The sequence below is a fragment of the Thalassophryne amazonica genome, chromosome 13 (genome assembly GCF_902500255.1).
Source record: "Thalassophryne amazonica chromosome 13, fThaAma1.1, whole genome shotgun sequence".
In the NCBI taxonomy this organism is placed as follows: Eukaryota; Metazoa; Chordata; class Actinopteri; order Batrachoidiformes; family Batrachoididae; genus Thalassophryne; species Thalassophryne amazonica.
The window spans coordinates 57,538,205-57,565,603 of record NC_047115.1 but is presented as its reverse complement, the minus strand read 5'-3'; the positions used below and the strand labels follow the sequence as shown (position 1 = coordinate 57,565,603).

Genomic DNA, 27,399 nt, shown 5'->3' with positions numbered 1-27,399 from the left:
CAGGTTTTGTAGTTGATGCACTTGTAAATAGACATTTTCTGTTGTAGATGATCAAAAACTCATGGTTACAGTTTGGATATGAAACACTGACTATGTGCTTGTAGTGTAGAGTTTCAGTTTTAATGCAAGACGTTTTAAAAAAAAAATATTGCTTTAACCATTTACGAAGTACAGTCATTTGCACACATAGTATCTTCATTTTCAGAGGCCATAAGTAATTGGCCAAAGTAAATACAAAGGATTTTTAGAAATATTTCCCTTTTTTTTTTAAAAAAAAATCATCGCTTTTAGATCTAGTTTTCTTTAGACAAGCCAGAGGATGGATACATGAATCGTTCCAAGTCACTGAATATGTCTTGAACTTCATTTACTTTTACATATACAACATTAAAGGCCCCTTCACACATAACATGATTGAAGCCAACTAGCACACAAAGGAGGAATTGCATGCCATTGCTGAAAAATCGGAGCCGCCTCTAGTGCCTCGTACACCTGTCGCTACATCTATTCGCACACACCAGCGGCCAAAAGACAGAGAGTCTCCTGTGAGAGCCCATTCAATCCCTCTCGTGACAGGTGTCAGCCAAATTCCAGGTGACACACACAAACATCCAACACTGCTCACTGGACACTTAGAAAATGTGGTGACATTTGCGCGGTTGGCACAAAATTTGTCTAATTGCCCCCACAAGTGTGGCATTGAAAAAAGCAACACACATCTTGCGTGCGTGCGTATCACATGTGTGTGAGTGTGTGCCCCCCCCCGCAACACATGTGGGATGTGTGTGTTTCACCATGTATGTACAGAGTCAGACATGATCATATGGGGGCTGGACAGCCATGTCTGAGCGCACACAGCACGGCGAGGTGCCTCTCAGCTGATCGCCGCACACTGACAGCTGGAAATACAGCTCAGTGCACGACGTGTAACATTACAAACACAGAGACCACCACTCGGACAGGTATGTAAATAATTATGACAATAACAACTAGATAAACAATTACATGCCAAATAACTAAAATGAGTGACCACATAACACAGACACAGAGAGTGACACTTTGGTCTGGGTGCTGAATGGACAAGGGGGCGTGGACCCAAACAGCAGCAGCTGTTGAGATCTCTGCTCCTGGTGTAGCGGCTGCAGTCTGCATTGTGTTGTTATGACTTGAGACCAGAGAATCTGTTGGGAGTGAGATTTACTAACTACATATGCACAGCGACACCTGCTGGCCTCCGTTACATTCACCTCCCCTAAACTCACTCCCATCCGGGTCCCGGCACTACTGTAGTGGTTGCAGTCTGCGTTGTGTTGTTATGACTCCGCCCATTCACTCCCCTCAGGAAACAAACTCACGATCCTTGGCATGGGAGTTGCAATCTCTAACCAGAAGGCTAAAACCCAGGGCTGTGGCCTTGTGACCACAGAATCCTTTTGAGCTTTTGGGAGTGAGGTTTACTAACTACATATGCACAGCGACACCTGCTGGCCTCCGTTACACCGGTGCTTTTTTGCCGTAATTAAAGACGACGAAAACTTCCTCTTCTATACATCGTATAATTTTTCTTTAAAAAAAAAACATTTATCTCTGTGTTCAGCTTTTGTAAATTGCAGGTGCGAATCTCGAGAGTGGCATTTTATTTTTAACCAGGGTTATTTAACTGCAGGGTTCTGTATTGGGTCCCCTTATATGCATATCAACCCAGTGATTTTCACTAATTATACACCAATATTCGATCTATCAGTGCCCAGTAATTGCAGTAATTATTTATATGCCTAGCTGGATAATAATGAGAGCGCATTGCTTCATTCATGTCATTTCATGACTGTATGCCTGTGACCATGGGTCATATACAGAGGGATCATACTTGTATTGTCTGCTCAATAAGAGGGATTAAATATTGGACATTGCTGTGTTTTTTTCATGGTGTGTAGTTTTTTGTTTCTCCTCAGCAGCGGCACAATTTACGATACATTAATGATTGTTCTAAATGAAGTTGATGACAGTCAGTGACTTGGAAATGTTGATGTATCCTTCCTGACTTATTTAAAGAAAACTGGCTATAAAAGTGATTGTGTTATAAATAATCTTTATATTTAGTCCTTACTCATGGGACCTGAATATTGATGCATTATGTTCATTCATTCATTCCTTTCAGTGATTTTCTGCTGCTTATCTGCGTCCGGGTTGCAGTGGCAGCAGACCAAGCAGCTCATTCCACACTTCTATATCCTCGGACAAGTCCTGTAACTCTTCCTAGGTGATCACAGGGTGTTCCCAAGCCATCTGGGAAATATAATCCCTCTAGGAGCGGGGGCTCCTCTCAGTGGGACGTTTCCAGGAAGACCTCCCTTGGGAGACGACCAGGGGGCATCTTCACCAGCTGCCCGAACCACCTCAGCTGCAGCAGCTCTACTCAGAGTTCCTTCCAGATAGTCAAGCTTCTCACCCTGTCCAGGAGTGTAAGCCCAGATACCCGACGGAGGAATCTCATTTCCTCTGCTTGTATACGCAATGTTATTCTTTCAGTCATTACCCAAAGTTCATGACCGTTGGTGAAGACAGGAGGATATATCGCCTTCAGCTCAGCTCCTTCATCACTATGACTGTCCAGTACAGCGTCTGCAAAACATCAGATGCTGTGCCCCAGTCCATCTATTGATCTCAGCACGGGGCAGTATGTACACGATGCAAATGGACAAATTTCCGAAATGGTTAATGCAATGTTTATGTGCAACCCCTTAAAGTTGAGCTTTCACAGTTCATGCACATTTTCATTGTTTCATTTTAACTGTTTTGTGGTGGCAAACAGAAACAAAATTACAAAAAAAAAAAGAAAAAAAAAGAAAAGAAAAAAAAAGAACACCTTAGTTAGTTACGGACCCAAGAATTTCTTAACAGAATTAATTAAGCTCACCTGCAAAGGCAACACAAAACAACAAAAAATGTTCTTAAAAATTTTGCTTTCTGTGTGTATAAATTACACTTGATAAGACATCGGAGAAAGATTGCAGCATATTTTCGCACAGCTAAGAAGCACCTGGGCTCAAACAAACAATAGTTGCTATTCAGTTTCTCTGTCACCCGTTTCTTCAACAACAGACGCTGTGATGCTGCACACCAGATATAGTCACTGTTTCCTCATCCAATTTATGAGCCGTTATTAAGTCAGCGGACTGCTGCCATGTGTGAACAGATGGATTGTCATTAATATTTTAGGTGGGGAGGAGGGACGAGTGGCAAAATTAACTTTGAAAATTAATTGAAATCTGTAAAGCTTTATCATGCGCAAAGGAACTTTATCTTTCCATCTCAATCTTAAATAAAATCAACACTCAAACTCACAGCTATGATTACCCTGTGACAAATAAGACAGCTCAATATTTTTAAAAACCGGTATCTAAAACTCAGTGATGGAATAATTACAAAAAACAGATTTCAAACTTTTTCTAACACATCAGCAGCCAATGATTCCAAAATAGTTTTTAAGTGATCTTATTCGTTAGATTAAAAAATAAATAAATAAATTGATGAAAGTGTGTCAAAAATCAAGGTTGCAGTTTTTTTGCAATGTTGCAGTGCTTTCTACAAATGGTTGTAGGGTTGTTTTATGTCATAATTACGAGGTCTGTTAGAAAAGTACTGGACCTTTTTATTTTTTCAAAAACCTGATGGATTTGAATCACGTGTGATTGCATCAGCCAACCTTGAACCTTTGTGCGCATGCATGAGTTTTTTCACGGCTGTCGATTGCATCATTTGCTTGTAAGCAGCCTTTGTGTGAGGATGGGTGGAGTCTCTCGTCGTTTTTTCTTTGCAAGGAAAATGGCGGAACAACTGGAGCAGCGCGACTGCATCAAATTTTGCCAGAAACTGGGCGACAGCCAGGTGGAAACCATTCGGATTATTCAGATGGCTTTCGGTGACAATCCTCTGGGTATCACACAGATTAAGGAGCAGTACAACCGGTTTAAAGACATCCGCACAACGGACACGAGGACACGGAGCTTTGTGCCGATGAATTTCGCTGCAACTCTTTTCATGGCAAAATCTTCTGTCACTGTGGAATGTGCCGAAAAAGTGCTGATGTGCACCTCTTCTGCAATTTCTCGGATAGTCACACGACGGTCCCACATCACCACAGCGTTCACTTTGGAAATGATCTGGTCATTTCAGCATGTTGATGGCCGACCGGAGCGCGGCGCGCTCTCCACCGTTGTGCAGACGTCTTTAAACCAGTTGTACTGCTCCTTAATCTGTGTGATGCCCATAGCATCATCACCGAAAGCCGTCTGAATAATCCAAATGGTTTCCACCTGGCTGTCGCCCAGTTTCTGGCAAAATTTGATGCAGTCGCGCTGCTCCAGTTGTTCCGCCATTTTCCTTGCAAAGAAAAAACGACGAGAGACTCCACCCATCCTCACACAAAGGCTGCTTACAAGCAAATGACGCAATCGACAGGCGTGAAAAAACTCACGCATGCGCACAAAGGTTCAAGGTTGGCTCATGCAAGCACACGTGATTCAAATCCATCAGGTTTTTGAAAAAAATAAAAAGGTCTGATACTTTTCTAACAGACTTCGTACAAGTGTTTTGACAGATATTTTAGTTTTAATTTTATAGTGCAATGAAATGAGAGCTAATACTGACCTTTAAAGGAATGACAATGTCTAAATTGGAAGTGGCTAACATGCTAGCTCAGATTGCTTTATAAAATTCTGCTTGACAAAAGCATTAATTCTTCCAAAAAACAGATTAATATATTTTGTAGCCAGTTGTAAGATGGTATTATAATGTAAACAGATTCCTGATACACAAGCAACAGCGGCATTACCGCTACGATTAGCAACAATGCTTCATAACGCTGTGCATCCAGAAAGTATTCACAGTGCTTCACTTTTCCACGTTACATTACAGCCTTATTCCAAAATGGCTGAAATTCTTTTTTTTTTTTGTCAACATTCTACACACAATACCCCATAATGATAATGTGAAAAACGTTTTTTTGAGATTTTTCAAATTTATTAAAAAAAAAAAAAAAAAAAAACTACGAAATCACAGGTACTTAAGTATTCACAGAATTTGCCATGAAGCTCAAAACTGAGCTCAGGTGCAACCCATTTCCACTGATCATCATTGAGATGTTCCTACATCTTAATTGGAGTCCACCTGGAATAAATTCAGTTGATTGGACATGATTTAGAAAGAGACACACCCATTTACATATAAGGTCCCACAGTTGACAGTGCATGTCAGAGCACAAACCAAGCATGAAGTCAAACGAATTGACTGTAGATCTCTGAGACAGGATTGTCTCGAGGCACAAATCTGGGAGAGGGTACAGAAACATTTGAAGATCCCAATGAGCACAGTGACCTCCATCATCTGTATGTGGATGAAGTTCAGATCCACCAGGATTCTTCCTAGAGATGGCCACCCGTCTAAACTGAGTGATTGGGGGTTAAGAGCCTCAGTCAGGAAGGTGACCAAGAACCCAATGGTCACTTTGTCAGACCACCAGCATTTCTCTGTACTAGTCCTTTATTTCCTTCAAAATAACCGTAATTTAATCTCAAAATCTGTTTTCCCCTCAACCATCACATATTCTAAACACCATGTCCAATAAAAAAAACAAAACACTACTGGCCCAGTCTTTAGTAAGTAATAATTGAAAATGTGTAAATGCTATGAAAAAAATATAAAATTTGGTATTAATTTAACATGACCCCTGTTTAAAATGCTGAGTCTTCCAGTGAGAAATTATTTGACTTATTGACTTTGTTCAAGCGCCATAAAGTATTTTGATTGGCATGAATGCATGAGACTAGATCATGAATCTATCAAATGTGATTAACCGTTGCATTTAAACAGATTATCACAGCATTTGCACATAGACAATTCTCAGTGGGCATGGATCAGGGAGCGGGTCCACCCGTGGATGTCTGTAGGCGATATGTTGACTTTCCACCACTTCCAGTCATCAAACTGCAATTAAGGCTGTCGGCATCCTTCTCCGTTTCTCCATCAATATCTGCAGCGTTCTGCCAAAGCCCGTTTGTGACTGTCAGCGGGAGATACACTTATGGAGATGTGATTCATGAGAACGCTGTCTTCCTGACACACCGTGCGCTACACAGACCATTTTTTTTACTTTAAAATATTCACACTCCACTGAGTGACTGAGAGGCAGCTCAGCTCACACAGATGTTGCACAAGCTGCAGTTTAAACTGGGCTTGCTTCTGTTTTGTCCGAGCTAAAAAATGCACACAGAGAGCAGCTGACAATCCCTTTCGCTGCTCAATTATTACTGCTCGTGGAACGTTTCCATCCTCTTCTGACCTGTCTGCCTTGTTGTGTTGGCTTCCTTAAATTCTTTTAAATATATTGCCGTGTTTGCTAATTTATAGCATTTGAAAATATGAAGTGACATTCTGTGACATGGGGTGTTTTGTTATTCATACCGAACATAAATTTATTATGAAAAAGTTGAGATTTCTTTGATCATATGGTGGCATGTACATTTAATGCAGTGTTAAATCAGTGAGACACTTTTTCTTGTCCTAGCACGCCATACCAGTCAAATACCTCAAAATCTATTTTATTACAGAATAAAACATGGGATCTAATGTCTAATGAGTTATGCTCTTATATTACAAACCTTTATTAGTAGTACATATTTTTTTACCTACACCAAGGAGGTTAATTTGATTTATCTGAGTATAGAACACCAAATTGACATAAGATAATTAAATAATATATAATTAAATAAATAATCATCATCCTGTTATTTGAGAAATGCTTATTATTTGTTTGGTTTTCCCCAACTCCTTGAGATGCTTGAACTGTTTTTCACCAAACCTGCTGTGTGCATGTAGGTTGACCCATGAACTGCGCTTGAGGAGTTTGTTTTAGCAAAGATTAAGGTCACTGTAATCATTCATTTATTTTCTGTAGCCACTTGCTCCAATGAAGAGTGACGGGGAGGCTGGAGCCTATCCCAGCAGTCATAGGGCATGAGGCGGAGTACATCCTGGAAAGGACGCGTCTATCTCAAGGCCACTCATAGACAAACAAGCACATCCACACTCACCTATCAATTTAGAGCTGCCAATTCACCTAACCTACTGTGACCAGGACGGCAGTGGGATCGAATCCCGGACCGCTCGAACCAAGGACCAGAACTCCACCAGGTCAACCAAAGGGGGATTTCCCATTAGCCAAGCCAGTGGGAACATCCCCTCAATCCGGACTTCACCTTGCTACACTACATTGGAAGTGGGAGGAAGATGACCCATGTGAACACAGGGACAACATGCAAACTCCACACAAAAAAGACCAGGGGGAAGCAATAGCGCCAACCACTAAGCCACTGTGCTGACTTCATGGACATTATACAAAAAGTAATGACCTTCAAGAAGGGAATTAAAGTATAGTATAACCACGACAATACCCTTTGATAACTGTGCTCTTGTATACTGAAACTGAATATTTATTGCTTTTGACAATTAAGATTTTCAGTTGCCTCTATTCTTGCCCAGGCAATGGATGTGGCATCATTGTGATTCTGAATCAGAAGTCAGCTAGTATACTGGGTAACCGACTGTCCCCCTCCCAACACTTTCATGTTGAAAGCAATCAGAAATTTGCTTTGTTTGAATTATGTGCCTTCATTCAATTACTTAAACAAGATGTTGGATGGAGATACTCATTATTGCTTGGTTCAGTGAATGAGGATTTCCACTCTAGACTTTTTTCCATCTCAGTATGTTGAACTCTGACTGGGCCTCTTATTGACATTAAACTTATATGCACTTAGTCTAGACTGGCCTTGCCAAATGGGAAGAAGGCTAAGGTAAGACGCTACCTGTATAATATGTTGTTTTAAAAAGTATTTTGTTGTTGGATTTTATTTTTGGCATTGGCTGAGGTGACCATGTAGCCGTGGGACCCCCTCCATGCTACCTGACACATCCAATGACATTTTTGCCTATCCAGTCACAACAACGTTAAGGCACCTTGACAATTGCACAAACTTGATTCCTGCACTGACGTGCAATTCGTTGTGCCAGTGTGACCCACTGGATGCTGTACTTTGTCCTGCTTGATGTCACGTTATATAAAATAATCATTTCATAGATAATGATGCATTTGCTCTCAATTTGGCTGATGAAACCATTCTCTCATTGTTCCCAGAATCACACAGAAATTATCTACAGCTGCAGGTTGGCTCGAGCATGTCGTGCGGTGGAGAACACATTTGGAATCTTCACTCAAAGGTAATTATTTATAACATATATATATTAATGGCTTGGTAAAACAGTTGCATTTTCATTGCTTCTTATGAGTTAGATTATTTAACTGTAAAATGATGTTTATTATAGATGTAACATCTCGTCATTACTGTTCAGATGCTGTGCACACAATGAAACGCAGTGACACACAGTGTTTTCAAATCTGTTCACAATATGAATGCGTGCCAGAAGGTTTGAATATTTCTAAATATTCTTTGCACACTGGCACGCACAATTCACAACAGTTTACAGCAAGTTTACTCACTGGCACTCAAGATTGCGTATCAGCGCAGAAATAAAATTTGTGCAAGTGTCAAGGCACCTTTATCCTATGAGCTTTTATTGTGTAATTTAGCCCTTTACAGTATAAACATTCTAGCTCAAAGCTGAACCAATTTTCATCATTTTTATCTGGAGTAAAATTTTAACCCAAAAACATAAAAAAAAAGGGGTTAAGGATGAACAACTCCAGAGTTCCCCTTCAAAGTTCCATATTTGGGTCAAGATGACTAAAAACACTCTGGATGGAGTTCAATGAAATTTTAATGACTATATCAAATTTGATTTGAACTTGAGGTGGAATCAGATGCAGGATTCTGGTCATTGTACTGATTATTATTTTTTAATTAGTTTCATTGATCCATTTGGTTTCCATGTTGTAGTGTAACGAAACAGCGCCCCCACGCTGCTTCATCCCAGCTGAGGACAGGGTGTAAGTGCAAGTACTTGTCATAAAAACCCTTTTTTTATGTTTTTCTCTGTGATCAAGCACTCTGCTCTTTGATTTAACAAAAGTCTTGTGAAAAAGAAGTTACAACTGTTACCATATATAGACTCAGATTTATTTATTTAGAGAAGTCATCTCATGAAAACTTAATCAAGGTAACCTCTCTCTCTTGTTTCTCTTAACCTTGACTTACTAACTCCGACATGTGGCAGCACTCTGTCATTTTTCATCCAAACAAACCCACTATTCATTCCACCTCCAGTCGCACTACATCTACCGCAATTCCATTTATTCTGAGGTGCAATCGCACAACTCTCTTTTTTGAAGGTTGGCCAGCAGACACATCTCCTTCCCCTGGGAAGATGGAGCAGGGGGATTCTGCAGCCCGGGATGACACAACTGCGGATGATCTGGATCTAGATCGAATGAAAGGCTGCGTTCAAGAGGTTGTCAACTACTCAATGAGTTTCACTCCCACCATGATCACAAAACAGCCAAATGGAGGCTTGGAGCGTGGTGTGTGTGTGTGTGTGTGTGTGTGTGTGTGTGTGTGTGTGTGTGTGTGTGTGTGTGTGTGTGTGTGTGTGTGTGTGTGTGTGTGTGTAAATGTTGGGGCAGACTGTGAAGGAATCAGGTAGTAACAGAGTCCTGGTCGATGTCCATGTCTTAGAATTTTTCACATCACCTATCTTATGAGTCTCTGGTGAGCTACAGCACCCCATGAAAATGATTGCAGACCCGTTTTTACAAAAGCACTACACATAATGACCATCTGTCTGTTTTGAGTGTAAGCACTGAGTCACGCTGTGCCGCGCTGCAGGAAGGTGGAAACGGCTATTTAACTTGCACAGTAGATAGGCTACAATTGAGTGAAAGGTGCCGTTTCTGAGGAAGCAGGTTTGTCCTCAAGCGCAAAAACACAGGAGAGGAAGAAAAAATAAAATTAAAATCCGTCAAGGACAGAGCAGCTTCTGGCCGCATGTATATAATGTCTGACTTGCTGGTTGGCTTTGAGGAAATACCGATCACACACGTGCTACATGTTAACATACACAAAACACTCCACAGATGATTAAACTCATAGCTTATTTCAAGGATTGCAACAATGAATGCGGCTGAGTCACCTTGACAATTCTCCGGCCAGTTTGTCAAAACACAGAGACAGCTGACATCTACTTGAAACATCACGTTGTCACTATTTCTTTGTGATGAATTGTGTTTGAAAGATTCCTTGACACCGGCTCCTTCAGAGCTTACAGGAGAATTCTGCAAATTACCAGCGATGAAAGAGTTGTTCCACATTGTGAACAACAAGATCGACTCTGCCATGTGAGAAAGCAGCATCACCAACTTAATTTGTGAAGACTTGTCAAGAGTACTGTACAACAAACTTTGTGTATATCAATGAAAATAATTCAGTAAACCTACAGTATGTAGGACTTAGACATTTTTATTAACAAAAATGGAACAGCCTATAGCATTAAAAAAAACATCTGTTCATTAAGGTATAATTACCTACAACAATGAATCAAATGTTTTCAAAAACATAGATGGAGCCCTTCATGTCTCAATGCAGTCTCACAGCATCAAGTAAAGTGATCTAATCTATGAGATCATGATACCCTCATGAAATGTGGTAGATTTTTGTGATGGTATCATGATGTAATCACAATCTAATAGATCACAAACTGCCATGAGACTGGGCTGTTCTGCAGACCCACTGTGGGGCATTAAGGTTAGATAACCCCATTACATGTCATGATGGTATATGGTAATACCAGGGTTCGATTTTAGCGGTTACCCGGGAACCCTACTTTGGGGGCGGGCCCACAACTCTTTAGACTTGCATTCCCGACTGGAATCCACCTTTTTTATTTCATAACTGTACAGAAATCTATCAAATCTGGACAAAAGTTGCGCAGAATTTGACTTTCTGAGACCGACACATACACAAAACGTCATCAAAAAATGTTCTTCTCCTCTGTTTGTAATGCCGCGTTTTATTATACACAGATCAAATGGAGCGTTTTTGAGGGAAGAGTGAATAGCAGCCAGCGGAGAGTTTTTTTTTATTTCTCTACGTGCGCGCGCGAGCAAATCATCCGTGAAGATTATTTTATTTATTAACTACACAGATGTATAATAAAAGCAAATGGTGACTGGTTTCTAAACACAATTATGACAGAGTTTTTGAGGGAAGAGCGAACAGCAGCCAGCGGAGAGTTTTTTTTTATTTCTCTACGTGCGCGTGCGAGCAAATCATCCGTGAAGATTATTTTATTTATTAACTACACAGATGTATAATAAAAGCAAATGGTGACTGGTTTATAAACACAATTATGACAGAGTTTTTGAGGGAAGAGCTGCCTTAGATTCTGAGCTTAATTCTGATTCTGAGGAAGAACACCTTGAAGTGCTGCAGAGAATGGCAGATGACCGTGATGACTGCTAATAGATTTTCTGTAATCACAACAAGTGCAAGCAACACTCATGGCAGCCATGATTGTTAATGGGCTGGATGTTTAATAAAACATCGGCAGCTGAGATGACCCCATGCCAATATGCACAGGCAGATTCATCTCAGCTTCTGACAAGGTTAGAAAATTTCGAAATTTCAGAAAATATTACTCCAAAAACACAAAAATTCCCTTCCATAATTTCATCCTGTCTGATGAAGGGCGAGGCCCTAAACGTCACCTTTGGTGTGTTATTAAAGGCTTGTTTTGGAGCTAACTGGCTGTGCGGATCTCTTTTGTTTTTTGTTCTTCCATAATTTCACCCCAAATCTGCCCCAGATATCACCAGAATGCACAATTTGCATCCTTTTATATCAAACTTTTGTGGGGGGAATGCCCCCAGACCCCCCTAGTTGCTTTGCCGCTATGCTGCGTAGCGGTAGGTTTGGTACCGAACTTTTCTGAGGGGCACCAAACTTTTCAGATTTTGGTGCCCTTAAGGCACACAACTATTTATTCTAAAAGGCAAACCCTGGGTAATACCACAAGACTGGGCTGTTCTGCAGACCCACTGTGGGGCTTTATGGTTAAGGGTAGATGACCCCATCACGGTAATCTACATATCATGATGGTATATAGTAATACCATGAGACTGGGCTGCTTGTCTATATGGGAGAGGGCCCCTTCATGGAGACCACCATATTGCAGCTCCATGTTCCTACTTCCAAAAAGGGACATACTTACTCCAGCCAGAATACTGAGGAAAAGAAGAAAAATAATATGCATTTGCAAACCCTACACACTGTTGGCTCGTGAAAGCCATCAAGTTTAAGAACCCCCCTTTTTTTTGTTTAAATAGAGGGTCACACATATAGTTTATTACAAGACAAGGCAAAGGAGAATGAATTCCCATCACCAAAGAAGTGAAAACATGATGGGAAACCACATCATGACATAACGCAATCTGCAACCTCACCATTAGCTGACTCTGAATCCTACACTCTGCAGCAAACATTTTAGAAGCCAGAAAACAGTCATGAATCCCCTTGCCAAAAACCAAGTAAGCTCTATTGGTACTACTGCTCAGCCTTGAAGACTGTAGGATGAAGCAGAGGGGGGTAAACAACTTCCCCTGGGCAGGTTACTTTTCCAGCCACAGACTGTGCCCAATTACAGGTCTACAAATTGGTGGCCCATCTCCTTATCCCACTGAGCTGCCTGCTCTACCTTTATTTTTCAAAGGAACACTATAGTATTTGTCAAATGTCACACAGGAAATTTTGCAACATAAAATAGAACACATCTGGTCTCAACCCAACGAGAATTAAATATACTCTATCATATTGTTAACTCTTTCAACTCCGAGTCATTTATACTATGATAATTGATTTATCACAAATGTAGTCCCAGCAGAGTCTGATGCAAAATTTACAGTGTTATACTCAGCTGAGGCCCCTGTCTACTATGCTGATATGGCATGGTGACAAATTAAACAAACAAGCATGGAGGGATGCATGGAGTCCATTTTAATGGCCCCTTATTTCATGGCAGGGGACAGTGAAAAATGTCTAAATAATACAGGAAGGAGTAGTGCATGCATGACCTTGACCTTAAGGTTCAACATCAAATGTGGTTGGCAGGGAGCTGGGACAAATTATTTGCTATAAGTGTTTAATGCAAGTTTAGGTTTTAGAAATTTGGTGCCAAGAAGGCAAAATATACCCAAAAAGTTCAATTTTTTTAAAATCCATTTGCTTTTGACCTTGACCAAAAGGTTCAAGGCCAAATGTAGTAAGGAAGTCAGGTGCATGACTTGCTATAGGTGGTCAATATAAACCCAAACTCTAGAATTGATATTTTAAGAGGAAAAAAAAAGTGCCTATTGTAGGGTGAGACAGTGGGTGTCTTTATTGGCAGTTATCTCAGATGACCATTACAGTGGTCCTCCTTATTTCATGGTGGGGGACAACTACCGATAAAAATGAGCGCATTTTAACTGAAACGAGCAGTGGTGGCCACCAGACATAAGCTTTGGAAATAAAACAAGCTGACAAATGTTCATTTCAAGCCACCTGCAGCTTCAAAACAAGACATGTTTAGAGGGACAAAGATGGAAGAAGTGTCTGCATTTATGCAAAATCCTTTCTCTGTGGACATGTGATCAGATTATTTGAGTTTTATCAAGGTAACTGCTGTTAAACACTCTCTCTCTCACACAGGCTCCATTCACAGTGTTCCTCACTTGTCTCCCTCCTTCCATCAGTTATAGAACAATCACAAAATAATTTATTACTTCTCAGGACATTTCTGTGTGACAAAGGTCTGTCTGTCTAACTGGCATCCACACCTGCTCCTAATTCATCATCAATCCAGAATCCACCAACTATCCAGCAGGTGGCAGACACATTTATGGGACATTACACAGGACAAGCTAAACTTGCTTTTTACATTGATATGTTGTTAAAAAAGGTTCACTGAATTTGAACGGATTGTGGTCATTACCCGCCATTTTAGTTTAAGAGTATTGGCATTTTATAAGTAAAACTAATGTCAAATATTTAAACTCTATTAACTTGCAAAGTTTGAGTACATAAACTTAAAAAGCCAACACAATCAGTTACACTTTTTTTTTGTTACATAGTTCTCCCAACTTATGAATTTTCAAAAGAAATAGACATAATGAAAACCATGTGAATTGCAGTGTTATGTGTGATGCCCCGCCCCCCACAACAGTTTTCTCTTCCTCAACATTTACTGTCCACCAGGAGTCTGCAGATTAGGTGCTTTTTTTTGTTTTTGTTTTGTTTTTTTACACAGAATGTCTCGTTGTAGGGAGACGCTAATTTGACATTGAAAAATAACTATTATCCCCCCCTTCAACTGCGAATGCTGTCCCGCTGCCAGCGGACAAGAGAGAGCAATGCCCTGGTGTGTGTTTTGAATGGATGATTTTGCCCCTGAGATCTACCTCAGCAAAACAGGTGACTCATAAATGCCAATACCAGAAGCAAAGCTGGCACATGCTTCGGGTATCATCCGGACACTGCCATTTAAAAATGTCACACCTTCTCCAATCCTTCTTTCTTGTCTCCTATGACTTTGTGTCCTAGAAGTTTATGAGTTATTAAGGAGGCAGGGGAACCACTGAGTCATGCAGTGAGAGGTTTAACAGCGAGAGGCTCAAGTATAGCAAAGATAATCAAATACATTGACCATAACGGTGACAGCAGCAAAACAGAATTTCTTGCTGAAATCAAATATATCCTGCTCAAAAATGGAATTTTTGCACTAATGCATAAACACAACTGTTAACTTGTTCTAAACACTGGAGCTACAGGATGCCTCAAAACTCTTGTGTGACCTGACATTAGAACAGTTTAAAGTCTGACAACCTGTCAGGTAGAACTCATAGCTGTATTTGTGCCCTACAGTGTGCAGGTCACTGCACAAATTCACAAACAATGTCTGGGGTTGTCTTTGATGCTTGAGGAGGGGAACATAATTCAAAAAGTCAACAGACCTTACAGGCAGACTTGTCCTACTCATCAATACAAGTAGTCTCTCTTGCTACCTGCTATTGCCGTTGTGATTTGTGCCAACTTTGATAGAAAACCTTGGAGAAATGGAAGTCAAAATTTATGAACCAAGAGGACACACGATATATGCTTCAGTGTGAAGGGAATTATTCCTTTTTTAAGCTTGATTTTGTGTTAAATGCAAGCTGTCATCACTTGTTGGTGATGGGTTTGGGTTTGTAGTTACTATAACTCAGCTATGAAAGCCAAAAAGCTCAACTCCTCTTCAATGCGAAAAGGGCAGCAGGGTCTTTATCATTGTATGTAGATGCATATGAAAAGGACAAAAACACAAAGGAGAAACAGCATGAAAGATTGAAGGTGTTCTCTTAAAACACGCAGAGTCAAGGTATAATACACACTGTGAGGTGCAATGTGCACAAACTGAAATATGTACTGTATACTGGGTGGGGGGGGGGGGGGGGGGTAATGGGAGTAGGTCTATGGGTGAGTGGGTGTTTGCAGTATATATGGCATAGGGGAAGAAACTGTTTGTTAACCTGCTGGTGTGGGACTTTGTTGACATGTAGCTCCTCCCGAATGCAACAGGTCAAACGAGGGGTAGGCAGGGTGTGAGGGGTCTCCTGTAATGTCCTTGGTTCTCCTCAGGCAATAGGATGCAGTGATGGTTTCCAGGCTGGGCAGAGGGCAGCTGATGATCTTTAGGGCAATGTTTATGACCCACTGCACTGCCTTTCTGTCCTGGGATGTACCACACAACCCAGACAGTATGTCAGTATTCGCTCCACTGAAGAGTGATAGAAGGCCAGCATCAGCTTCATTTGCAGGTTGTTCTTCCTGAGGACACACAGGAAGTGTAGCCACTGCTGAGCCTTCTTAACCAGAGCCCTGATGTTGAAGGTCCAGGTGCGGTCTGTGGAGAAAGAAACCTGAAGGTTGTGACCATTTCTACTGTCTGTTCTTCCTGAAGTCCATGATGAGTTCTTTTGTCTTATGAATATTCAGGGTCAGGTTGTTCTGAGCACCAGAGCAACAGTTCCTCCACCTTGGCCCTGTATGCTGTCGTGTCCCCGTCACAGATGAGTCCAACCACTGTGGTATCTTGCGCATATTTTATGATGTGGTTGGAGAGCAGTCGTACATGTACAGGGTGTACAGTAGAGGGCTTAGAACACAGCCTTGATGGTAATCAGTGCTGAGTGTGAGTGTGGAAGAGTGGTGGGGGCTGAGTCTTGCACACTGTGGGCGGCTTGTCAGAAGGTTTTTAATCCAGTTACAGGTGGGGAGGAGGATCTGTAATTTCAGCAGTTTAGTAATGAGAATGTCTGGTATGATGGCGTTAAATGCTGAGCTGTAGTCCATGAAGAGAATCACCACATAGCTCTTCTTGTTCTCTAGGAGCCTCAGCACTGTGTGGACAATGAGGGTGATGACATCCTCTGTAGACCGGTTTGCCCTGTAAGCAAACTGATTGGGGGGGGGGGGGGGGGGGGGGGTGTCAAGGGAGGCAGTCTCTGATGTGCTGGAAAACTGATCACTCCAGACACTTCATGATTACAGACATCAGGGCGAGGGGTCTGTAATCATTCAGACTGGGGACCAAATCCAGATCTGGACATGCTGCTTTAGTCAGGGGAACAGAAAAAAGCATGTCCCAAAAGTTCATGTTTTGATGGTGGGAAGAAGCCCAGTAGACATGTGAAGAACATGAAAAAGACTTCACACAGAAAAGAATTGGGGAACCAGAACAGAACCCCAGATCTTCTTGATGTGAGGTAAGCATGCTAACCACTGAGCAACTGTGCTGCCACTGCTATAGTGTTATGCGCATGATAGGAACAGTTATTTGCATGCTGAAGAAGGAGTGAGAGTAATTGTTATTTGTCTTGGGTGTTATAATAAAAAAAGTTGATTGAATTAAGATAAAATTGAGTAGTGAGATGTTTGCTGAGTTAACGCAGTACACAAAGATATTCAATCAGTAATTCAAATGATACAATACGCAAAAACCTTATTGTCCACAATGTGGAAATTTGCCTTTGATTTCACCATGAATGTGTGAAAATACCTTACACCATCACAGCAAACAGTCATAAAAATACATCTAAGTAACAGTTCATACATCATATACACATGCCTATAAAGAAATTCTAACTCACAGTACACTAATCACCTATCACGGTGATCCACTGCAAAGCCCGGACAACACTCCTGAGTCATGCGTCTACAGGATCTTCACTTTAGCAAAATCTCTAACACCACTTGGTACAAGGGATTTCTTGTCCTTTGATACTCTATAATGTCTACCTGAGTGTCAAATTTTCCGTGTAGCGGATGTGACCAAACCATGGTTAGCATGTTAGCTTCACTTGTTTTGTTAACTGTGAGATGTTGGGGGGGGGGGGGTTGGACTTCATTTAGCCCACTCATGTCACAGAAGAATTACCCACACTTCACCTCTTTACCCATTGATGAGTTGGCTGGGTGTTAGGTGGCGTCAGGCACTGCTAAGATGCTAACATTTACGGGTAACTCACTTTACCTTCTAACCTGCTGTGCAGAAAACCAATGGGTGACTTCACAGTGGTTTTGTCCAGCACATATACAATCTACGTGTGTGCATATCACACCCATTTTGGCATCTTTGCAATGGCTCCCTGTCTCTGTGAGAGCAGATTTTAAGGTTTTATTATTGACTTATAAGGTTGTTCATGGGCTGGCGCCATCTTATCTGGTGGAACTTTATGTGCCGGCCTGGGCTTTGCGGTCGCCGGACTTCTCTGTGTTCCCAGGGTGAAGAAGAAGTCAGCGGGTCAAAGAGCCTTTTCGTATCGTGCACCCACCCTGTGGCACAAACATCCTGCGACCCGTGAGGCAGTCGGAGTCCGTGGACATTTTTAAGTCAAGACTGAAAACCTATTTTTAATTCTCTCTTATGAATAGTTTATTTTTTTGTCTGTTTTATTCTTTTAATTCTGTTTTTAATTTTGTATTTGATTTTTTTTTTTGGCGCATTATAAGCTAATTAAATTACGTATGAATATTACTCACCGGCAGGCCTTTGGGTCCAGGATCCCCAGGTTTTCCTTTCCGCCCCTAAACCAAAGAAACAAAAAATAAAGGATGTGTGAGAGAGGCGGAAACAACAGGTGTAGGTCGGCATACATGTTGCCAGCAATTAAGCCTAGGCAGTAACTCCTATTGTAGTCTCTAATTGGCTTTTAATTAGCAACAAGAAAACCGCTTAACTGCTGCACACTGTGTGGCCCACTACTCTTTGTTCCCTCCTCTGGTTTACTGCCTCCTTTCCAGCTGCGTGAGTCCCTCGGTGCATCAATCAACCGCAGCGACGAGGCCGATCCGGCGAATGCTGTCCAGTGCAGCAAAACGAGGTCAGGAGGAAGCCACCGTTTAGCTTGTTATACCGCTGAATTTTTGACATTTTGTAAACTGGGGTGGTGGAAAACAAACATTTTAGCACATGAACGTCTGTGAATGTGGAAAAGCTGACATCCTAATGAGATGTAATGCTATCTGAAGCAAACCAAAGTTGGTAGAATTTACATGAAGAGGGTTTATACCCTCATGAGAAAAGAGGATAAAGCTTGGCGGATATCCTCACAGCCATCCTATAAACTGGCAGCGCGTTGCTGGCTCTGTTATGAGCGGTGGCTGGAATTAGGCGGCTTTTCACACACACAAGACAGAAGAGGAAAAGATATCAACTCAATTACGAGATGGTAATGCTGCGGCTAATATCACCTTACTGTATTACACCAAAATACGATTATCTCTTTTCATACGAGTTTCACCGTGTGGTACGATCGCATTATCGAATCGCTGCATTTTTCTTGTCTTGAACAGCGTGTGTCAGTACGGGTGACCACAAAAGCTTTTAGTGTCTGCAGGTCTGTGGCGGGGAAGAGATCACTGCCTGCTGGAAGAAAAGTCATGCATCAGACGCGACGCCCCCGACTCTTCCCTTTGACAAATCTTATACGCACACTTTGATTAACTGAATTGAATCTGACATGCAGATTCGCCTGCACCTCATACAAAAACAGGAGTCGCTTCACCCAGAGCCACAGCTTTTAATCATCTGCCTGTGTGCCGAGCGGCTTCCTCAGTTTGTAGTCCACGATTCATAGCAGGAGCTCAACTGTGACAAATATTAACCTTACTCCTGACACAATGGAAGATACACTTAATCTCTATGTGTGGCATCTGTTGATCATGTGTGCTAATCCAGTAGTCACCCCTGATGCGGAAAAATGAAGCCAACACAGAAGTAACAAAACATGTAATTCCATCAATGGCCACTTGAGGTTGGCTCCAAAAGTGAGTCATTCCCAAGAAGTTCCGAGAATAGCCACTTGAGGTTGGATCCAAAAGCAAGCACATTGCCATAGAAGCCCATGTTAAAATGTCCAAAATTAGAGTGCAAATTAAAACACTGGTGGCTTAGTGGTTATGACTGTTGCCTCACAGCAAGAAGGTTGTGGGGTTATTTCTCACCTGGTCCTTTCTGTGTAGAGTTTGCATGCTCTCCTTGCTTTCACGTGGGTTCTCTCCAGGTACGCCAACTTCCTTCCACTTCCAGACATGCAGGATTGGTGAACTGTTTGACTCCAAATTGACCATAGGTGTGCGTACATGTGTGGATGCGTTTGGCCATCTATATGTGGCCCTGCGACAGACTTGTGTCATGTCCAGGATGTACCCCACCTCACGCCCTATGAGTGCTGGGATAGGCTTCAGCCCCCTGTGACCTTTGATTGGAGCAAGCGGGTATAGAAAACAATAGTCATCAGGAGATGACATCTATCCCCCGTCCACCCAGCAAGACAAAAATATGGGTAGTGGGGGGGGGGAGTTCACCCAAGTACACCCTTGTGGTAAATATGAATGAGTCAACTGGTTCTTGAGATGTCACGCTAACAAGGGTTGTAATGACAATATCTTGAATACCTTACTGTGACCTTGAAACTGACCCCAAAGTCACTGTAATCGACTGGTGTTAGGGGTTTACCCAAGTACGCGATTATGCTAAATATGTATGAAATTGGTTAACTAGTTCTTGAGATATTGCGCAAACAAGCAAAAACGGATGAACAGATGGACATGCTGATTGCTACATCATCCCATATTTCATATCAAGGGATATTGAATAAACAAATACTAAATGTTGATATTTTGCACTTTTCAGTTTAAATGTGCAGTATTTTGAATCACTTTGTTTGGGGTGTTTTTAAACCACTTTCAAATCACTGGTGAAGAAATTGTGATTATGATTGTTACCAATCATAATAATTAACTTGACCTCCACGGGCTCCAGATTGGATACTGTTTATAAAATAGGTAAGTGACATTTTTCAAGGGTGGTAATAAATTAAGCAAAGCTTGTGTAATGAGTTGGAATGTTGTGCGAGTCTAGAATGTTTACGGAATCTTAGACCTCAACATTTTTTGGAAGAGGAATTCAACCCTTTTATTTCATGTTAATTGTGTAATTTTTTTTAAATGTTAATTTATTGTCTTCATGTATTTATAAATTGTTTAGGTTCTTGTTATTATATATATATATATATATATATATATATATATGGTGGAAGACATTAAAGGCACTGCACTTTTCATTTATGGTACCTGGAGCATGACAAATCATTCATGGTAACAGCAACATAACACTTAACTAAACTCACTAAACCAATTCAACTACAAAACGCAGTAAGTCAGTAACAACCAACACTGTCAAACTAACATGAACCACAACAACATTTAAAACACTAAACTCCCATGGTGCATTGCAGCACAAATGGTTAATTTCTCAAAATATATTTGTCCTATCAACTTTGTTTTCACAGTGTTCATCCAAGACCCAAAATACAAATGCATACCAATTGGCAAATGTCAGCTCTCCTCAGTTTTGCTGTGATCGAAGCCATACGCACACATGCACGCTCGCCCTACTTTATATAATATAGTTGCATGTTTGGTCACTAACTTTTACAAATTGTTACCACTGCCAGCAGTGAAAGCTTCAATGACAAGCAACTATTTCCTACTTTTAATATAAGCAATCATAACATTAACATTTCTGAATAAGAATCTGATAAATCTTGTAACTTTAAAAGCACACAGCGCTTGTGGATGATTTTCCAGTTGAAGACGGCAGACTAAGCACCAGAAGAAAGATGAGTGTCAGAGGTGAACTGCAGTCCAAAGCAGTCTCTAGGCAACAAACATTAACAGGAAACCAAAAGTGAGGATTTCAAGCTTAGACACCAAAATGTGACAAGATGTGAGAAATCTAAAAATTTGAGGCAATAAGCACATCAAACATGGAAATACTTCGTCTGACGTACAAGGAGTTTTATGGAAAGACGCCTGCAGCCTGTTCCTGGATCATTAGTTAAATCGCTCAGTTTTTTCCTCTGCTGTTTTAAATCATTTGCAAACTGAGCCCCACCTGTTTATGCCAAAAATGTCATCATATGCATCAAGATTATGATAATTATAAACACAAAGCCAGCAGCATGTGAATTCCTGCTTTTATCTTAGTCATTAACTTTCTTTTTTCCTTTCCTCTTTCCTATCATTCATCTCTCTCTCCCACCTCATCTCCTTCTCCTGTCTCCTGTGTTTGCTCCCCTTCCTTCTCCCGTCTCATGTCACTCATCCTGTTCCTCCTTCACGCAACTTCCATCGCACGTTGAATCGTCCCGGCAATCTCTCTGTTGCTATGCAACCCTCAGTGTCCTATAAATTTGACAATACAGTGTGGATCTGCATATTGATTTGGCACAAGCTTTACACCGGCTGCACCTCTACATGTACATGGAGAGTGAGGCACAGGTTGCATTGAACTGGGGACTTTCAGCCTCAACCTCTGGTTATCAAAAATGAGGCACACCTGAAACAAGAAAAAGTTGTAGCTCCTTGAAGTGAGCAGGTTCTTGTTGAAGCCCATGATTAAATGTGAAAGTTCTATGAGAGATAACCATGTTTACAGCCTGGTACCGAAGGAAAAAAAGTGTTTTGGTCTCTGTAGCTAGTTTCCCGCTCTATGCCAATTGTACAGGGGTGAATTTTTTCTAACTCCTTATTTAAAGATGTTTTAAGCCATAAAGTTATGCATAATCAGGGGTGTGGTAGCTGTATTTGACAGGTACCGTGCACTGCTGAGTCGAGTGAACTCAACGTTCCCGAGAAATTAAGCTCGTCATAATTTTTAATAACTACACCCAAGATGCCCATTATGAAACCCACTGCCCAGTCCTTAAAATATGATTTAATTAAACACCCAAACCAGGTTAAATGTTACTTTGGTAAATGAGATGGAGGCATGTACAGGCTGCATTCATCGTCCAGTCAAGCAGGGTCTTGTCCCCATTCTACCGTGTTACCCATTTATAGGTTGGCTGTGATGCTGGCGGACTAAACACTGCCAGTATGGCGACACCCAGAGCCACACCTTTTGAGCTTCATTACAGCTCTCTTGAGTCTCTTCAGAAAACTTGCTGGTGATGTCAAGGAGAGTTGGTCCAATATATGAGGTGCATTCAAAAAAGTTTCCCACCTGTGGCCACAAAAAATTTCAGCTGGGAGTCTGAAATCATAATCCCCTTCAAAGTAGTCTCCTTGGAACTACACACACTTCTCCCAGCGGGTGCAAGACTGCCATATGCAGCTGCTTCTATTCTGCTATCAGCAGCTTCGGCATGAATTATGCTGGTACTCTCCTCATGCCAAAATGGAATGTACTGAACCCGTGCTTATCTGCAAGTTCTCGGATGGCGACATTATGGTCACCTTTGACCAAAGTCCATATTCCGTCAATGACTTGGTCATTTCAGCTTGTGGATGGCCTAGTGAACATGTGTTGCTCTCCAGTGATGTGCGCCCATTTTTAAAGCGGTTATACCACTCTTATTTACCTTAGGTCCGTGGTATCATTATCAAAAGCCCGCTGAATCTTGGGAAAGGTTTCCACTTGTGTATCACCAAGCTTTCAGCAAACTTTGATGCAATGCCTTTGCTCAAGTCATTCTGTCATGTCATAGCAAAAATGCTCCTAAGACCTGTGTATAGTACTGATCAAATAAATTAGGCAAAGTTTATTTAATCCCACTATCCATATGACCACTTGTGTAGGTGCTCTTCTGACTATTTATTTCAATGAAACACTTTGCCAGGCATTGAAGCCTTACTGTAGTAATGGCTAATTGTATTCACAGACTATAAGATTTCAGCAATTTAATATGTTCACTCCAAGCCACACTTTGTGACATTAATTCATGTAACATAGGTAAGACTCCTAATTCGATGTATGCAGACCTCAACTCAAATTATATTGCCCTTTAAAACAACTACATCTGCCACAATGCGCTGTACATGACATAAAATACTGTTGTCTCATAAAATTTAGGAGACACTAAAAAAAAAACGAGTTTTTAAAAAAAATGAGAAGAGTAACCAACAAGTAAATACAATTAAGAATTAAAACAGTCTCACGCTGGGTTAAAAGCCAGGGAGTAAAAATGAGATTTAAGATGAGTTTTAAAAATGGTCAGTGAGGGGGCTTCCCTGATGTGGAGTGGAAGCTCATTTCAAAAAGTACGGGCAGCAACAGAGACGGCTCGGTCTTCTCTGAGCTTCAGCACCTTCAGGAGCAGCTGACCTGAAGCACCGAGCAGGGGCGTAAGGGTGGAGTGAGACCATTAATATGTGACATGAATTCATGTAACATAGGTAAATATGACATAGAATCATGGGAAACACTCAAAATTTTACCCTGACAACAGAAGAAGCAGCTTATATTTGCTGACATGCCACAGAAAATACAATAGAGACGTTACAGCTAATTTATCATAGCAGATATGTTTCTGGTGCAGGTGACTGTGTTTATCAGCTGTTTAGAAACAAATTCCATGCACACAAAAAAGAAACAAAAAAAACTACCAGCTCTGTTACTGACTGAACCATGCCATTACACACACATACACGCATTCACAAATGGTTCCAAATAGCACAAACACTGCTTCTTTGGTTCATAATCATAAGGGGGACTGCTTTTGGTATGATGGACATGCTATATCACACCAAAAGTGTGATTATAGCACTTATGTTTATGAGCCGTATCGGCTACAGTTTTGTTTTGTGTGCACACTGGGATTTGGGTGAGTACAATACTGACACTGCTACTTTAAATGTTTAAAATGTGAAGGGAATAGCCTGCAAGAATGGCCCAAGTGGTGGATCACCCCTTTGAGTCTGGTCTGCTTGAGGTTTCTTCCTCAAATCATCAGAGGGAGTTTTTCCCCTTACCACTGTCACTTTTGTGCTTGCTCTAGGGGTTGGTAAGGTTAGACCTCATGTGAAGCACCTTGAGGCAGATTTGTTGTGATTTGGTGCTGTGTAAATGAAATAAACTGTTGACAAATTGAAGGTTTATCATTTATGTAGACAAAATATTGGACAGGAATGTGAAAAATAGACTGATACTGACAACAAAAATATAATAAATAAAAAAAACCCCACAAACTCACAGCTGTCACAGGATTATAAAATACATCAATCAGTAATCTGGTCAAAATCAGATCAAATTTTGTTCAAGTGATTATGGGCACAAGAATCAATACTCTTCAGTTACATGGATGATCCTTAGAAGATTTGGAGAAATCTGATCATGTTTACATTCAAATTCGTCTGAAAAACACTAATTTTGTATGCCCAGTACAATTTTGATGAAAGTCGTGTATATATGTATATATATATATTTTTTTCCAAGGTGTTAATGCCACAAGGAAGTGTGACTGATAGATGACACATGCACTGGTGGAGCACAATTCATATATTCCTTCTGGATTTACAGCCAATGGACTTTAAAGAGTGTAAAGAACTTCAGTTTCTGGTGATGGTAATGCAGAAGGGAAACGTTTCTGTTGTGGCTGGGGTGCCTGGCGTGCCTGGCTGGCTTTTGTTTGTCTTCTGTTTTCTGTCTTCTGTTTTTCCTTCCAGGTGGCATGTGTTCAGGACTGAGTGGCTGTGTGGCTGAGTCATTAGGACCTCACCCTGATCACCTGAGGCTGGTCATGTGCAGCTCGTCAGGACTCACAGCTGTGGTGCATCTTTATGGATTGGGGCATGGTTGCATTTAAGTCTGGAGTACACAGTGTGTATTTGCCAGAGACTCGACCTTGTGACCAGACGGGTGAGATCGTCGTCTAGAGAGCCATCTCATCATCATGGATGCAGAGATCGTACCAGGTTTGATGCCATGGTCTGTGAAAGAGGAGGGGGTGAGGTCTCACGCTCGTCAGCACACTTCCTGAGGTACTTTAGGTTTTGTGACTAACATGAGTACAGTCAGTAAATGTGGTGTCCCTCACACCTTATTATATTGAGCTGTTATGTTAGTCGTTTAATCAGCTTCCACTGCAGTGGAGAATTGAACTGGGTGTTCCATGCCTGCAGGGTGGGAAGCTGATTGGTAATTAAGCCAGGAAGTGTTTGCTGTTTATGTACACCTTTGAGTGGTCTCTCTGTGTGTGGAGTGGTGGACTCACATTTCTTCTTTCACAGACTTGGTTGGTCGCGGCCACCTGGGGGGTGTCGGCGGGGTCCTTGGGTCCGAACTGTTCTGGCTCCGGACCGTTTGTGCTGCTGGGAGCGCACCGTTATTCCACCTCGCCAGACCGCGCACTCATTTGTTATTATTTAGCACTCACTGTTACGTCATTAAATTCTGTTATCCTTTGTACCGTGCTCTGCTTATTTTATACTGGGTCCTACTTCAAACGCTGGTCCGCGTCCGACACATAACAGTTTCATGTCAAATAAAAGAAGCAATCTAAAAATCTGTTTTGGGGTGGCTTAGTGCCAGTGTTGCCAGATGTATGATAATTATCGTATTTGTACGATAGTTTTGCTCTCTGTACGATGTATGATCAATAATGGGAAAAAATCCAAAATGTACGATAATTTCAGTTGGTTGCCCAAACACGCATCTCTCTCTGACACCCAAGAATCATTTCGCAGGCGTTGCACTCAGGCGGCATCAAAGACACACCACACACAGGGCTGCTGCTAGCTTTGGCCGGTGTTCTGTCGAGATGAGGTGCGCCGTTGAGATGAGGTGCGTCGCGTAACTGCACGTGTGCACTGAAAAAATTACATGACAAAGTTTGCTTATTTTGATGGGTAAGTAAATGTATAAATTGTTCATCCGAACGTAGTAATGTATAAAATCTACTCACTATAAAGATAAGTATTTTTAACCTGGTGTTAGCTTATTTTGACAGGCAAAATATACATATACATACATTTATGCTCCTAACGTAAAATACAGAAAATGTTTTACTTACTAGGCTATAAATACACTGAATACAATTAATAAATTAAAAAAAAAAACTTTTACGGAAAAAACAAAATGCGCATGCGCAGTTGCACGTCGAGCGAATTACATCATCTCCCCATGTGCAGTAGCGCGAGGCACCTCATCTCGACGGGTGACGTCTTCCAAGTCCGGGGTAGAGCGTACTGCGCATGCGCACGCATGTGCAGTAGCGCGATGCACCTCATCTCGACGTTCACCTCATCTCGATGGGACACCAGCCCGGGACAGTCATTTGAAAGCCCACCCCTTCTCCATACAAAGTAATGAGTTCCCAATTCTCGGCCCTGCCCCTTCCTCCCTGGGCCTGAGACAACAGACCTGTAATGCAGACTGTTTTGGCTGCACATGCGCACATACGTAGCTTAGCCCACCCCCGTCACCACTGGAAATAAAAAAAACAAAACAAAACGCTAAAATAGCTACGTTCTATGCGTTTTGTTTGTGTACGATAATTTCTCCCAAAATACGATAATTTTGAGGTTTTGGTACGATAGTTGCATATTTCCAATCTGGCAACTCTGCTTAGTGCACAAACAGTTGCACCACCATAGAAAACGTTTCCTTGGGTTCTTCCCTCCATTGACCATAGATAACTAACTTTTCTCTGGTGAACCATCAGAAACCGTCCTGCATGTGGAACACTTTTCTTCTGTCACGTTGTCTCATGTGGAATCTGAACGCTTTGTGACATTCTCATTGAAAGTTGGTTGGTGAACATGTTTCCTTACATTGGAAAACTCAAAGTTCAAGGAAGAAAAGAGACCTTTTCTGGAAAAAAAGAAAGAAGAAAAAAAAACCCTAACGTGCCACCCTGAATCTGTTCTTGTAGAGTCCGGTCGCCCTACGGGGACCTGACTCTGAGCCATTTTTTTCCCCGTCTGATACACTGTCTTTGAGCAGCAGATGTATAAACACATACACACGGCAGTGAAAATGAAATATGTCCTTAATTCTATTATGAGCAATAGTGTGAAGCGTCCAGTTCTCACC

The 27,399-nt window shown here is 41.4% G+C and overlaps 1 protein-coding gene across 1 annotated transcript in view; it reads right to left on the bottom strand.

Annotated features, from left to right (window-relative positions):
* LOC117522962 (collagen alpha-1(XIX) chain-like) overlaps positions 1-21,690 on the bottom strand; it is a 256,577-nt gene extending 234,887 nt beyond the window's left edge. Inside the window, exons 1-2 of the mRNA XM_034184381.1 lie at positions 21,628-21,690; positions 18,063-18,107 (exon numbers count right to left, since the gene is read on the bottom strand). Coding sequence (XP_034040272.1) covers positions 18,063-18,107; positions 21,628-21,690 — 108 coding nt within the window. The remainder of the gene's footprint in view (positions 1-18,062; positions 18,108-21,627) is intronic.
* Between the last annotated feature and the right edge of the window lie 5,709 nt (positions 21,691-27,399).